The following is a 16,243-nucleotide window of genomic DNA, read 5'->3' as shown; positions in this document are numbered from 1 at the left end:
TTTACTCAAGATTAGTAGACATAATAGAAGAAAGAGATGGATGGGCAGACTGTGCTTTTCTGGACCTGCAAAAGGCATTCGATAAGGTACCTCATAGGAAACTAATAAATAAGATAGAGTCAAAAGGTGGCATCAGAGGAAAATTATTGGAATGGATGAAAGACTTTCTGATTGGGAGGAAAATGAGAGTTGTAATTAGAGAAAAATTCTCCAATTGGGAAGAAGTAAAAAGCAGGGTCCGCAAGGATCAGTACTGGCACCGATCATGTTCGCTGTATACGTTAATGACATGAATGAAGGCGTGGAGTGCTATATAAATTTTTTTGCAGATGCAAAATTACTTAAGAAGGTAAAAACGGAAGAGGACTGCAACTCATTGCAACAAGATCTGGACACAATATGGAATTGGACTCAAAAATGGGAAGTAAAATTCAATATTAAGAAATGCAGCATAATGGAATTTGGAAAGAGTAAAAATAGAATATCAAAAGATTACAGAATTGGGGAAGAAAAAATAAATAAAACAAACTATGAAAAAGATCTTGGAGTGATGATTGGAAAGGACATGAAACCAGATAAGCATATAAACAAGATGTTCGGAGAAACCTACAACTTATTGAGAGCAATCAAAGTGGCATTTACCTATATGGACAAAGAAATGATAAGGAAAATACTTACTACACTAATAAGACCAAAACTCGAGTATGCAGCATCACTTTGGACACCCAGTACCAAAAAGAATATTAAGAAACTAGAAAGATTACAAAGAGCGACAACAAAACTAGCACCGACACTCGCCGAACTAACATATGAGCAAAGACTATCCAAATTGAACCTACCAACTCTGGAACAAAGAAGAGAAAGAGGAGATTTGCTATCTACAGAATAATGAAAGGAATGGAAGTTTTAGACAGGAACGACCTATTAATGTGGGACAACGGTAAAACAAGACACGGAAAAAAATTGAAAAAGGATAGTTATAGAAATAAATTGAAAAGGAACAGTTTCCCACACAGAGCAATAAATACATGGAACAAATTAGACAACAAAACAGTATGTGCTAACACTATACAAGATTTTAAGATAAAACTTGATGCGGAGAGATACAAAGACGGGTCACCACGAGCATAGCTCCCCTCCCGTATATTACAACTAGGTAAATACACAGCCATTCTCCATTCACCCCTATCTTCTGTTCTCTCCCGTCTGTCCTTCCTCAACAGACACCCTCTTTCCCAATGCCCCTTTTACCCTTCAAATGTGAAAGGGGTTATTGTCTATCTTAATCATATACTGGATGACCATAGCTTTATACCAGCCTTGGCTGGCTAATTCCCCTTATTAGGGAAGTAGCCACCCAAGGCATGCACCCATCTCCACCCGTCCCACTCCCATTTGTTCTCCTTTTATCTTAGCTCCTCATGGATGAAAGGTCATCCTTGTCTGCCCACTGCCTGGATTAGATGCAGCAATGCAAGACACAGCACATCCACAGCTGAACCCTATCAGTTCATTTACTTGGCAACCTTCCCTACTCACCCCCCTCATGCAAATATTGAGAAGACAAGGAAATGTCCCTTGAGGCCACATCAAATTATTATCCTCTCTACCTGACTCTCACTCTTTTCACTTTTTTACAGTCTTTTCATAATTCCCTGCCAATCACCTACCAACTGTACATCCTTTTGCCTCCTTCACTTTGTATTTAGCTTCTACTCTCTTCTGTACTTCTCCGATGCTTCTCTGGTTATACTTTGCAACCAGTTTTTATATACTTGTTTCTTCCTCCACTTCTTTTCATCCCACCATTCACTGCCTCTCCTGTTCCCTCCCATCCTCCTCATCCCACATACTGTCTTTGTGCACTTTAGCACTTCCTCCTTGAAAGACTAGTAAAGGTTAACACACACACACACACATGTATAATAAAACTAGGTAAGTACACAAGGGCTCCTCCCTTTATAAGAGAGAGAGCCACTCAAGGGATGCACACAATCTCACCCATTCCACTCCCATCCACCACCCTCGTTTCCCTCTCACCTTAGCTCTTTGTGGATGAAGGGTCATCCCTTTGTCTCTTGCCCATTGCCCAGGTCAGAAACAATGCAGCATGACACAGTACATCCACAACAGGACTGCTTCACTTAAGTGGTGACCCTCCCTCCTTGTTCCCTCATGCAGAAAATAGAGAAGACAAGGAGAAATCCCTTCAGGCTTCATCAAAATATCATCTATACACGATCATTCTCCAACCACCCTTATTCCCTGCTGCCTCCCCACCCTGCTCAACAAACATTCCCCTCTTGCTCAAAGCCCCACATTCATTCATCTCATCCTCAGTCATCCCCTTACATTCACTCCATCCACCTCTGCTTTCCACACCTCTTTGGCTATTTATCTTTTTTCACTCATTCTTTCCATGTGTCCAAATTATCTAAATACTCTTTCATCAGCCCTACCTAGCAATTCCCTGTCCACCCCCACTCTCCTCTTCCCCTCCTCATTTCACTCTATCCAGCCTCCACATCATACTTCTCTGACACTTCATCTCAAACCCCCACCATACCTCTCAACATTTCATCTCAACCATATCTAAATTTCTCCTTACTACCTCTCTTAAATTCAAAGTCTCTGCCCCATACAATGTCATGGGTACAATGGTTACCCATTAAATCTCTTTGCATCCGTTCTCTGATGCCTATTTTTCATGACACTTTTCCATCCAAGATATTTACTTGCTTCTCCCAATTTACAGTTTACCTCCACCCTTTCTCTATTTCCTACCACATGAAAACACAAATGCTTAATACTATCCACTTCCTCCAGCCTCTCTCTTTCATACATATACGTACACATATATATATATATATATATTGTGTGTGTGTGTATATACATATATAAATTAACATGCACATAAAAGCTGGGATAGTATATAACCATACTGGACAGATACAGACATGAACATGAATGAACAAACACACACATTGATAAATAAAGTGTTCTACCATTAATCTATTTTGAAACCTATTTCAAGAGGTGAATGGAAGCACATTCCAATACAATCCATTTCCTGTATTATTATTTTTTTTTTTGTAAAATATGATAAATTTCTGACCAATACATGGCCAAAAATAAACATATATTTCAATAATTGCAGGCAGAGTACCCTATACATCCCCAATACAAACACTCAACCAATATTCCACAATACATACATACACATACATATACCAGTGTTTTTTCCCCTTACAAGGGAGGTAGCATAAAAACCACTCCCACCTATTCCATCCCCACATACTCCACTCCCTTCCACCCCCTTCCCTCCCTCTTATCTTGGCTCCTCCTGGATGACGGGTCATCCCTGCATTTCCCCCACTGTCCACACTACAAAAATGGATATATCACAAAGCTGGTTAAAGGGTTAATCTCAACATGCTACTGCAGTTATTTTGCAGTAAACATAAAACCTTGCAGATGTGGCTGCCTCACATCAGTGAAACATGTCCTTAGAAAAACTTTTGTGAATGAGATATCTAGTCAAGGAAACCTCTATGAAAACATTTACTTCACGGGACTTTTAAGATTTTTCATAATTATGACAAAACTAATGTGTCAACTATTTCCATAGAGGCTATGTACTGTTAACAGACAAGGAATAAAATTACTTAAAAATATAAATGTAAAACTCCAACCTTTCGGGCGTCTGACGTTGACTCGGATGCAGAATTGCTGCGGACACTACGCCTGCCCTTCTGTCTCACTGCTGCTTCCCCTAAGCTGGCAGTTGCCTTCACCACTTGACCATCAACCACTTCAGGGAAATTTTTCTTCACAATGCTCATACCCTCAATGAAGTAGGGGCCATACAGGTCCCCAAGTTGACCGTAGTGACTATAGTTCTTACAGAATGCACAAAACCAGGAGATATCTTTGGAGAAGGCATCATAGTTATTGTGTAGTGTACTGTTGTAGCCTACTTTGGCACTTTTCTGCTTAGTTTCTATTTCACTATAAAAATGAATGTTGGATTTGCGAGAAGCTTTCTCCACATCTTCTTCTTCACGATGCGGTGTATTGACAATCACCTCACCTTCCCCATCCTCCATTAAGCGAATAAATGGTCCTCTACGGTCCAGTACCTCCCCTCCACTTTTTTTCCTACTCTCCTCCACTTTTTTCTTTCCTGTTACCTCAAAGGCTTTTCCTTTTTTCACCTTACCCTTGGACTTATCAACTTTTCCTTTTACAGTACTCTTTACCTTCTCTTTTTTCCCACCTTTCATTTTAGCTGCACATTTCATCTTCATTGTTGGCACACTATCACTTGCTACTTCCACCTCCTCCTCTTCTTCCTCCCCGTCATCAGTTGCATTACTCATGCCTGTGTCACACTCTTCCCCTCCATCAGATAAACTGTTCTCTCCATCATCCGTATCTGCTCCACTGTCCAAAGCATTCAGGTCTTTGGGAATGTAATCTTCATCCTCACTCTCTTCATCCTCCATGTTGAGCAGCATCAACAGTTCCCCATCATTTAAATTTCCTGGCCGACGTTGTGTGCGTCTTGGTCTGTTTTCTGCGTAAGATGTTGAGATAGAGGAGGACGTTGATGCAGTAGGCTGCTTGACTGGATCTGTAGCTTCTAAGAATTTGGCAATGTTTTCCACCGTTTCTGCATCAACATCTGCTTCAGTTCTACAACTTTGGGGTTTGTCCACAGGTCCTGATAAGGGCTCTGCAGGTATCACATCATGTACATCACAAGTGTCTCCTGCTGTGACACTGGTTTCCATATTTGGCTTTACAGATTTGTCAACAAAATCACAGCCAGAGGAGTTGGAGGCATTGTTGGCTAGGGGAGTGATAGCTGGGGCAGGATTCACCTCAAGCTGGTCTTGTACAAGATCACCTATAGGATCTATGGGGTTAGAGGTTGTGGCAAGGTTTGCTTCTGGCTCCTCAGATAAATCCTGCTGCTCCTGAGGTTCTGGTTGCTGTGGCTGGGGGGAAGGTGCTTGTTCTGCTGGTGGGGGTAGTGGCTGTTGTTGCTGCTGCTGTTTACTTGACCCTCTCCTAGATCTACGTCTTCTTCCTGCTGCATCATTGTCATCCAAAATACTTTCTTCCCTGGTACTTGCCCAATCTGGCAGTGGTGCACTAATCTGCTCTAAGGAAGGCTTATCATCAAAAGAAAGGCCTGTACTTTTATCATCATCCTGTTTGTCTTTCTTATTTGTGTAACTGGCATCTGTTACACAATTGAATTCAGCAGTTTTGTTCTGAGTAACAGTGCCTGTCCTCACTCCTACATCAGCAGACAACAAAGGAAATTCATCAGGTACTTGTTTGGAGTGCTGCACTTCTTGTGGCACACTATCCTGAGTCACCTCCTGCACAGATGCATCTGTAGATTTCTTACCACTTTTCTTGCTCTTAGGTTTTGCTTTGGCCTTCCTCTTCCTTCCTTTGCTCTTTGCACCTTTACCTGACTTACTAGGGGAGCTATCAGGTGTATCTTCAGCATCTTCAAAACTCTCCTCATGATCTGTTGCATTTAACACACACTCTTGTACTGGTTCTTGGACATCACTTTTGTCATTAACACTAGTTTCACTAGATTTCTCTTTTTCCACTACACAATCATCGATAGTTACCTCAGTCACTTCCTTTCCTTCAGCACTGTCTGTTCCTTTGGCATGACATTCATCCCTTTTCAACTGTTCTGAAGGTGCCATATGTACAGTTACATCTACAGTTATCTCTGCTGCACCTCTCCCACTTCTCCTTCTGGTCCTCCTATTTCCAACTACATTATTTTCTACAATGTTTTCTACCTTCCCCACTTTTTGTACACCAACGGGATCACTGGACTCTACTTCCACATTTTCACTTAGCATTTCATTATCAATTTCACTTTGATTTTCTTCACACTTACTAATGGGTTTATCATTAACATCTACGTTACTATTGTCTCGAACATCCCGGTTTCTCATTCTCCGGCTGCTCCTTCGGGGTGAGATTTCCTCCAAATGTTCAGGTTCTTGCTGATTTTGATTGACATCTCCAACTTTGCCCTGATCTTCTTTAGATGGTGTTGTCTGTTTCTCACTCACTGTTCCATCACTTGCACCATCACCACCTTCAACTTTCGACTCATCCGTGTCCACTAAATGACCTTCCACATCCCCAGTACTTTGTGCCTCAAAAGCTTTAGACAGGTCCCTCACAGCTGAACCCGGGCTAGAGGGAACTGCACCATCTTTCCCCTTATTCCTCTCAGGACTCCTTGAATTCATGAAGAACTTGGGAGATTTGGGCGACTTGCAATGTGGTTCTTTTTCCCTCCTTGGACTGATACTAGAGTTCATCATTTCAAACACCTGAAGATTTGCCTTGCTGCACTTCTTGCCACTTCCCTTTTTTCTGCCTCGTTTTCCCCCCTTTCGCCCACGCACAACTCCGTCACTGTCAGTATCGTTAAATTCATAGACATCTGGATCTAGATTAAGTGAGGGCATAGGTGGAGGTGGTGGCGGAATGGCAAGGTCAGGGGTATATGGCATTTTGACAGAGTCAAGAAAATCTTGTGCGCTGGTGTCAGCAGCATCTCCCCGACTTCGCCCACGGCCACGACCCCTTCCTCGCCCGGAGGCCACCACCTCCTGCCCTCGCTTGTTCTCCACAGGTTGTCCCCTGCCTCCCTTGCCTTGTTGGGCGCTGTCTACACTCACGGTCTGTGCACTCTCAACTCGAGTGCCTGGTGATATAGGGTTACTTGCATCCACTGGACTATCTTCATCTTTGGAATCCTTTGACTTGCGGCCCTTCCTTTTGCTTGGGGAAGAGTCCTCAGTCATTTCTAAAACAGGATCTGTTCCATCTTCTACGTAAGAAATTGCACGCTTTTGTCGAGTTCGTCTTTTTGATTCGGCTCCCTTACTCTGTTGCATCTGATCACTTAGATCTACGATAGTGGGTTGCACTTCAGGTAAGCCTAACGATTCAGATTTACGTTTCCTGCTCTTTTTATTTGAGCTATTTGAGATTCCATGTTCACCATTAATGAATTCCTCGGGCTCTTCAAATCTTTCCTCTAATTCTAACACTGAATCACTACTTCTACTACAACTAGTTTGACCACTATTATTTTCCCTAAAGTCCCTCACTTTGATGGGATCTTCCCTTTCGACACCATTCACAGAGCTACTTTCTAGCTTATTAGAGTTAGAAATATTCTTAGCATCACTTACAGGCTGATTATCAGGGATGCTAGTAACTATACTATTTCCCACACTACTGTATCCACTCACTCCGACATTCTCACCATTTACGTTCAAATCCCTTTCCACATAACTCTGAGAACGTCTCCGTTTTTTTACAGGCGTCACTTTCTCATGGTCCACTTGCGGTGTTACATGGGAATTAGATGTTGTACTTGACACAGGTGCTGTGTTATGCTCTTTCCCATCGTCTCCGTGTCTCACATGACTGCCAGCATGTGAGGGAGCTATGGGTTCTACTGGCATACACTCGACATTTGGTTGTGGCTGTTGCTGCATAGGAGTGACCTCTGGAGCAGCTGAAGAGCTTGACTTTGAAAACTTGTTGGTGCCGAAGTGTGCAGCAAGAAAAGGGTGAGCAAGGACATGGCTCATGGCTGCACTCATCGGCTGCTCTTGGCTGGAGGTCAATAAGTTTGGGATTTCTGCTGGCTCGCTTGGGCTCCGTGAGGATTCATGAGAAGACTCGTTGTGCTTCCCAACAATGGCAGACTGTGTGAGCAGAACATCGTAGCCTTGTGAATCCTCGGAACTGGACTCCATTGCTGCTTCCATACGGGGAGCAGCTGTATAGATGACACTTTGCCGTTTTGGTTGCTCCTGCTTTCGACGGTGCCTTGGTCGATGGTCACCTTCACTTTCACTTCCACTACGTATCCCACCACCTTCACTATAGCTAGTGATGCTCCCACTATTGGAAACTGTTGTTTTCGTGTTTACACTCCCACTACCTTGACTATAAGCCAAAGACACGCCAGTACTGTGACTACTGGAAGTGTTGCCACCACTACCTCCAGGCCCCTTGGAAGAGCTATGCAGAGGTCCTGCAGAATGAGGAAGTCCTCCAGAGTGTGGAGGCCCCACAGGATGTGGAGGTCCAACAGAATGTGGTGGTCCTACTGTATGTGGAGGCCCTATCGAGTGTTGAGGTCCTACTGAATGCTGAGACCCTGAATTGTGTGGAGGCCCTCCAGATTGTGGAGGTCCTCCAGAATGTGGAGGTCCTCCAGAATGTGGAGGTCCTCCAGAATGTGGAGGTCCTCCAGAATTTGAAGGGCCTACAGAATGTGGAGGTCCACCCGAATGAGAAGAGGGTCCAGATGAATGTGATGGAGGTCCAGTCGAGTGTGTGGGGGGTCCAGATGAGTGTGTGGGGGGTCCAGATGAGTGTGTGGGGGGTCCAGTTGAGTGTGAGGGGGGTCCAGCAGTGTGTGATGGGGGTCCAGTCATTGAAGGAGGTCCAGGTGGGTGTGAGGGGGGTCCAGATGAGTGTGAAGAAGTTCCAGTCGAGTGTGTGGGGGGTCCACTTGAATGTGAGGATCCATTAGAGTGTGAGGGAGGTCCAGTCGAATGTGAGGCAGGTCCTGTCGAGTGTGAGGAGGGGCCTGTAGGTTGTGGGGCTCCTGTCAACTGTGGTGGTCCAGCAGAATGTGATGGAGCTGTAGGCTGGGGAGGTACTGAGGAGTGTGGGGATACGGAAGGGTGTGGAGGTCCTGTGGAGTGTGGTGCACCTGTGGAGTGTGAGGGTCCAACAGAATGTGAAGGTCCAGTGGAGTGTGAGGGTCCAACAGAATGTGAAGGTCCAGTGGAGTGAGAGGGTCCAGTGGAGTGTGAAGGTCCAGTGGAGTGTGAGGGTCCAGTGGAGTGTGAGGGTCCAGTGGAGTGTGAGGGTCCAGTGGAGTGTGAGGGTCCAGTGGAGTGTGAGGGTCCAGTGGAGTGTGTGGGTCCAGTGGAGTGTGAGGGTCCAGTGGAGTGCGAGGGTCCAGTGGAGTGCGAGGGTCCAGTGGAGTGCGAGGGTCCAGTGGAGTGCGAGGGTCCAGTGGAGTGTGTGGATCCAGTGGAGTGTGAGGGTCCAGTGGAGTGCGAGGGTCCAGTGGAGTGTGAGGGTCCAGTGGAGTGTGAGGGTCCACTGGAGTGTGAGGGTCCAGAGGAGTGTGAGGAACCAGTAGTGTGTGATGTGGAGTGCTGGGGACCTGTGGAGTGTGTGGAACTTGAGGAGTGTGATGGGCCTCCAGAATGTGAGGATCCAGCAGGGTGTGAGGATCCTGTGGGGTGTGAAGGACCTGTGGAGTGTGATGATCCACTGGTATGTGAGGGTCCTGAGGTGTGAGAGGAGCCTGAGGAGTGTGAGGGTCCAGTTGAATGCGAAGACCCTGTTGAATGGGATGGTGCTATAGAGTGAGATGGTGGTGTGGAGTGTGTGGACACTGTGGAGAGCGACGATGCTGTGGAGTGAGCAGGCCCTGGAGTGTGTGGTGAGGCCCTTGTGTCTTGCATGTTCTCCTTTGATGGTGGCTGGGGAGTTCTTTGGCCTCCTGGGGATGGCTGCTGTTTGGTTGATAGTCCCCGGCTGCTACTGCTCTCACCATTGATACCAACTGACGCAGCTGCAATGGCAGCAGCATGCTGTTGCTGTCGTGAAGCCAGGTTAGCTGCCTGGTAGGAGGCTGAACTGAGTTTGGCTGCCAGGGATGTGGGCAACGAGACTTCTAAAGCTGCTGCTGTGGCAAGCCGCTGTGCCAGCATACTCTGGTACACTTCATTGGGATGCTGCTGCACTAACTGCTGAATGGCCATAGCTTGGGCAGTGGCCAAATCCTGGGGAATGGGTGGCGTCACTTTGGTTTCCCCTTTGCTCGGCACACGTCGGCCCTCTCCTGCCCGTCCCTCGGAGTGGTGGCTCTCAGGATAACTGCCAAATCCATATCGGCGGTAGTCCCCTCCACTACCACTTGATGCTGCAAGACAATCAAAAAAGGATGAAACCATCTTTTCATGAACCAATTTATCAATCTTACTTATGAAGCTGCTAAGTTATTGTAAAATGTCATCTTATACACTAGCCTGATTAAACTGAATAGGCCAATTTCATGGAAACTTTAATATATTCCTGCGAGTACTCTTTCAGGGACCAACAATAGGTGACTATTAGTTGTGGTCTGCTAGATGAATGTTGGAGGGACCCATATTCCCATTGTCATCTTGAAAACCTAAAGCTGGAAAGGCAAGCTGGTACTTGGTCTCTGGATCAGACCTGAGACCTCTATAAATTTTGACTTCGCCCCCAACACTTTTTCACAAGAGGAGAGCTGACAATCAGTAACTTCTCTCTTCTTCCTCTTCCTCCTGTTAATCAGTAATCTAAAAACAGACCCACACTAACACAACACTGGCAACAGTCAAGTATTTCTTTCCTAGGATCTATGGGAAGGTTGCAGGCTTCTCATCAGTGAAACTTGGAACAACAATCATTATTATTTATTTTCTATTCTATTCAGGGATGGAATGGGTGGGAATGATTTTATGCCTTTTCCTTTTTGGCTACCTCCCTTATAAGGGGGAAAAAGCCTTGGTATATGTATGTATAATTCTTATGTCCAATAAAGACATGCAATTATGTGAATTCTTAATATCAAATATCATCAAATCTTAATGAAATTAATAATAACTGTTGCCTTTGGTTTCAATGAACACCCTCAGCCCAATCATGTCCTCTCACAGATTTTTAAGGGAAGAAATATCACTGGCTATTAGGACGGGAGCATTTGCTTACTGTCAGCTCTCCATATGCGAGAAAGTGGAAGAAAAATAGTCAAGTTAACAGCAGATTTTGAGTCTTTTGACATTACTGCCAGCTCCTCAAAGTTACACCTCCACAAAACAGTGAGGATGCTTATAGGTTCTCAAGAAGAGCAACAGGGAAACAATTTCCTCAGACATCCATCTTGTAGAACAACCACTAACAGGTTGGTTCCTTGGTTCCTGCACTTTATAATACTGTTGAGAACGAGAGAGAAAAAAAAAAGGGAAGAAAGAAAGAAAAAAAAAAAAAAAAAAAAAAAATAATATATATATATATATATATACACACACACACGCACATACATATACACATAAAAGGAGGAGCCAAGCCAAGAAAAGAGGGAGGGAGGGAGGGAGGGAGGGAGGGGTGGTCAATAGAAGTGGAGTATGTGGGGAAGAAATAGGTGGGAGTGGATTTATGCCTTTGATTTTGGCTACCTCCCTAGTACAGGAAAAAAACCCTTGGTATATGTATGTATGTATGTATGCATACATGCATGTATATATATATTACACATATATACATACAAGTGTTCACTTTGTTACAAAATAATAATTTACATGAAAACAAAATAACTGGCAGCCCTTACAAGCAAATTAAAGTCTAATATAAAAATTGGAACTATATTTATTATAGAACTGTAACACATGAACCGTTACAGTTTTAGTAACAACTTCCTCAAATTTCACTGACTGGAAACCTGCAGTACCACAGTGGATGGTAAAAATCTTGAGGCTCTCCCATAGATCTCTCTGGGAAGAAACACTGGATCTGTCTGGGTTCTATTAGTGTGAGGTAGTTCCTGTCACCAGCTAAAAGTAGTGGAAGAGTAGTAGTTGCTGGTTGTCAGCTCTACATACATGAAAAGGTGGAAGAAAAACAGTAGAAGCTAACAGAGTTCTTGCACCCAGTTCATAAACCAAGTGCCAGCTCATACACCTCTAGATGGAGGTGAGGGGGGCCGACGTGTTTTGAAAATAGCCAGCAAGTAGACAATTCTCTGTTCTCTATCTTATAGGACCAACACAAGCAGGTAACTATTGGCTCCACCATTATAGTAACTTCTAAAATAATAAATTCTAAGATGACATTTCTAAGACATCCTAGTAAAGTCAACCCTTAACATTAATGAATTCAATTATTCATGGAGAAGGCTGTAAATATCAACAAGTGATAAACTTGGATATTTGCACGTTGACTCACCCTGCACTGCTTGTATACATTTCTACACCACTACTACCCTTCCTCACTAAAATCAATTCCAAAATTTTTATCTACGGCAATAAAAATTACTTGACTGGTGGCAGCAAGGGGAGAGGAGTAAAGGGATGTGGGGGAGAGGGAGGGAGAATTGGGGAGAAGGAAGGTTAGATAAATCTTGAGTATGAAAGGATGTGTGGATGTGTGTGGATGTGTGTGGATGTGTGTGTGTGTGTGTGTGTGTGTGTGTGTGTGTGTGTGTGTGAGTGTGTGTGTGTGTGTTTACCTAGTTGTATTATACAGGAAGGGGAGCTACGCTCATGGTGTCCTGTCTATATCTCGCCATATCACATTTCCTCTTAAATTCTTGTATTGTTTTTGCACACACTATTGTTTCATCTAGTATGTTCCATGCTCCACCACCCTGTGGGGAATTCTTTTTCAGGTATCTTTTATAACTGTCCTTTTTGAGCTTCCTCCCATGTCCTCTTGTGTTTCTCTCAACCCAATTTAGTAAGTCTTCTCTATCAAGGACTTCTATACCTCTCATAACTCTGTAGATGGTTAACAAATCACCTCTTTCTCTTCTTTGTTCCAGTGTTGACAATCTTCATATGACAGTTTTGATAGTGTTGGGGCCATCTTCATATTTGCTCTCTGGATTCTCTCAATCTTCCTTATATTCTTTTTAGTACTGGGTAACCATAGTATCACTACGTACTCCAATTTTGGCCTTATCAGTGTGGCTAGTATTTTCTTTACCATTTCTTCATCCAAGCAAGTAAAAGCCACTTTTACTGATCTTAGCAAGTTATAGGTTTCATCAGTAATTTTGTTTATATGTTTATCAGGGTACATATCTTTTGTGATGATTATTCCTAGGTCTTTTTCAGATCACACTTTCTTTACTTCCTTTGTACCTATTTTATATCGTCCTGATATCCTTTTATTTTTTACTTTTTCCAAATTCCATTTTGCTATATTTCTCAATATTGAAGTCCACTTCCCACTTCTGAATCCATTCCCCAACCTTGTTCAGATCTCTCTGCAGTGAGTCACAGTCTGTTTCAGTACTCACTTTCTTCAATAGTTTTGCGTCATCTGCAAAGAAGCTCATGTAACATTTCACACCCTCGTTCATGTCATTCACATAAATAGCAAACATTACTGGAGCCAGTACTGATCCTTGTGGAACTCCACTAATTACCTCTTCCCATGTAGAACTCTCATCTCTGAGCACTACCCTCATTTTTCTTCCATGCAAAAAGTCCTTCATCCATTTCAGTAGTTTACCTTGCATTCCTATGATTTCCAGTTTTCTTAGTAGTTTTCTGTGTGGGACTTTATCATAAGCTTTTTGTAGATCTAGGAAAGTACAATCAGCCCATCCATTCCTTTCCTGTATTATATCTAGTAGTCTTGAGTAAAAATGGATCAAATTTGTGGTATATGATCTTCCCTGTCTAAATCTAAATTGTCTCAGATTTAGTATATTGTTATCCTCCAGATGTTTTATCCATCTACTTTTTATAACTTTTTCACAAATTTTGGCTACCGTACTTGTAAGGGAAATCAGTCTGTAATTTGTTGGATCTTCCTTATTTCCTCCTTTGAAAATTGGTACAATTTCAGTATTTTTCCAGTCTTCTGGTATTTTTCCTTCTTTGAGTGAGCAACTTGTTATATTTTGTCTTAGTTCTTCTTTACATTTTTTTAATATCCAGTTTGCCTGTGTATCTTTGTTAATAATTACTCCTAGGTCCTTTTCAGAGCTGACATTTTTTTCACTTCCTTTGTACCAATTTCATATTGTCCCGATATTCTTTTTTTTTTTTTTTTTTTTACTTTTTCCAAACTCCATTATACTACATTTCTTGATGCATGTATTTACCTAGTTTTACCTAGTTGTATTTTGCGGGAAGGGGAGCTATGCTCGCGGTGTCCCACCATTGTATCTCGCAGTGTCTAGTTTGCTTTTAAACTCATGTGTGCACATGTGTGTATGTATGGAGTGGCAGAGAGCAAGTTTGGAACTTTTAATTTATAAAAAAATAATAATAACAATAAAAAAAAAATAAAAAAATGAATAAAATAAATAAAAAATAAATAAATGAATAAAATAAATAAATAAAAAATAAAGTAAAATAAAATAAATAAATAAATCAAGAATATGCTACACAATTACCTGTGGCAATAAAAACATTGCACAATATAAAGGAGAGTGAGGATTGGAGATGAGCAGGGAGTAGTGAGCTACAACAGGCAATGGGTGTACTGAACTACCTCACCCACTATCCAAGATTGTTTTATCACCAATGCATCTTATTAATGTATCTTTTTTCATAAACATGTTTTAAAGGATGCACACAATGTATTTCTTTAGTTATACACCCTGTATATGTACCTATGGGGTCTAGGGTTTTTTTTGAGAGAAATGGTAATTAGCGATGGATTTTTAACATTTGTGGGAGAGAGGTCTATGTCCCTCCAGCATATGTTAAGAGCCGACTACTACAAACTGAATCTATTTCTACAATGGAAGTACCAATGATATATTTCTTAGTGATATAAACATGTATAAAAAAAAAAATCTCCTCCATATATTAAGTCTAGTTCAAATAAAAACTACTGAAAACAAATGCTACTAAATCCCAAGAACCTTTATTCTACTGTGGGAGGTATTGCAGATATATGGGAGAGGAAGATGTTAAGATCAGTCAAGAGTTTTTATGAAAGTAGTAGAGCCTGTTTTAGAATTGGAAATGAGCGAGTGTTTTGAGGAAATTTCTAATCATAGAGAAATTATGCTACTTTATTTTACTATAATTGTCCTATTATGCTGTCACACCCCATCTTAATACTGTCCTTTACCTTTTCTTTGATTATATATTTTCATTGCCTTCCCCTGTAGTTGGGGGAAAAGAATACTGCCACAGAGCTTCCCACTCAAATTAAAAGGTGGCTAAAATGGGACAGAGTATAGGATTAGGCATCCTACTTTTTGTATCCCCAAAGGACTCATTCCTGTGGAAGTCAAGGCATGAGAGGGTTGGGAGTTTTCCAAACAGAACCCTAAAGTTTGGATCTTCTAATGTCTTTTGAGTGTGGTACACATGAGAGTAAATGGGAAGATAAAGGCAGATCATTTGTGAGAAAGAAGACTGATGTGTTGGTATTAAGACTAAATTGAAAGGGAGGAGTGATTTGGAGTTTGGGAGTATAGTAGGGAGGGTGTCGGAGTGAAGAGAGGAGAAGGAAGGGAAGGGGTGGCTCTACTAGTAAGTGAGGAGGTAAGCAAGTGGTGGAGTAAAAGGAAGTTTCTTCAAGGTTAATGTGGATGAAGATGAAACTGGGAAGAGAGATGTGGGCCTCTGTAAGTGCATTTGGGTCTGGTAGAGAAGAATGTAGAGGAAAGGGAGGATTTTTGGATAGATTTAAATGAATGCGTAGAGAGTTTTGGGAAGGTCAATATAGTGGTATTGGGAGATCTCAATGCTAGAGAAGAGGATAAACCAATATATGGAGTTGTTAGGAAGTGTGGAGTACATAATACATATACCAAAGTCTCTTTCCCCCTTACAAGGGAGGCAGCCAAAAAACAAAGGCATAAAATCCATTCTCCATAGTAGAGAGTTAATGGTTGTGTGTTTAACAAGTTGACGATAGCTAACACAGTATTTAGGAAGAAAAAAATAGGAGAGGGTGGTAGATGGAAGGGTGATTAAGGCATTAATGGACATGTACTAGTACCTAGGAAACAAGTTGGAAGTTTAAAAGGAGAGAGGCTGAAGGAAGTGGATAACTTTAGGTATTTGGGGTCACATGTGGCAGGAAAGGGAATAGAGGTGGAGGTAAATTGTAGAGTGAGAGAAGTAAATACCTTGGGGGATTAAAAAATGTTACGAGAAATAGACAACTGGGAATGGATGCAAATTGAAGATTGTATGAAGGGGCAATTGAGCCAATGGCACTGTATGGAGCAGAGACTTGGAATTTAGAGAAGGAAGAGAGGAAAAGTTTATGTCTTTGAGATGAGATGTCTGAGAAGTATGGTAGGGGTTGCTATGTTGGATAGAGGAGAAAGAGGAAAGGAGAGAGAGGGAGAAGAGGAAGAGAAAGAGAAAAAAAATAGAAAGAAAAAGAGATTGCGTGTTAAAAGGAGAGTAAGATTTGACAAAGC

At 42.3% G+C, this 16,243-nt stretch overlaps 1 protein-coding gene across 6 annotated transcripts in view; it reads right to left on the bottom strand.

Annotated features, from left to right (window-relative positions):
* The window catches only part of LOC143035806 (uncharacterized), a 78,536-nt gene that overhangs the window by 23,308 nt on the left and 38,985 nt on the right, over nt 1-16,243 (bottom strand). For all 6 annotated transcript variants that reach the window (XM_076202780.1, XM_076202786.1, XM_076202785.1 and 3 more), the window contains exon 4: nt 3,693-10,018. In XM_076202780.1, the coding sequence (XP_076058895.1) occupies nt 3,693-10,018 (6,326 nt within the window). The remainder of the gene's footprint in view (nt 1-3,692; nt 10,019-16,243) is intronic.

The sequence above is a fragment of the Oratosquilla oratoria genome, chromosome 19 (genome assembly GCF_046742065.1).
Source record: "Oratosquilla oratoria isolate Oo_2021 chromosome 19, ASM4674206v1, whole genome shotgun sequence".
NCBI classification, from domain to species: Eukaryota; Metazoa; Arthropoda; class Malacostraca; order Stomatopoda; family Squillidae; genus Oratosquilla; species Oratosquilla oratoria.
The sequence above is the reverse complement of the archived record's forward strand: the minus strand, read 5'-3'. Positions and strand labels throughout refer to the sequence as shown.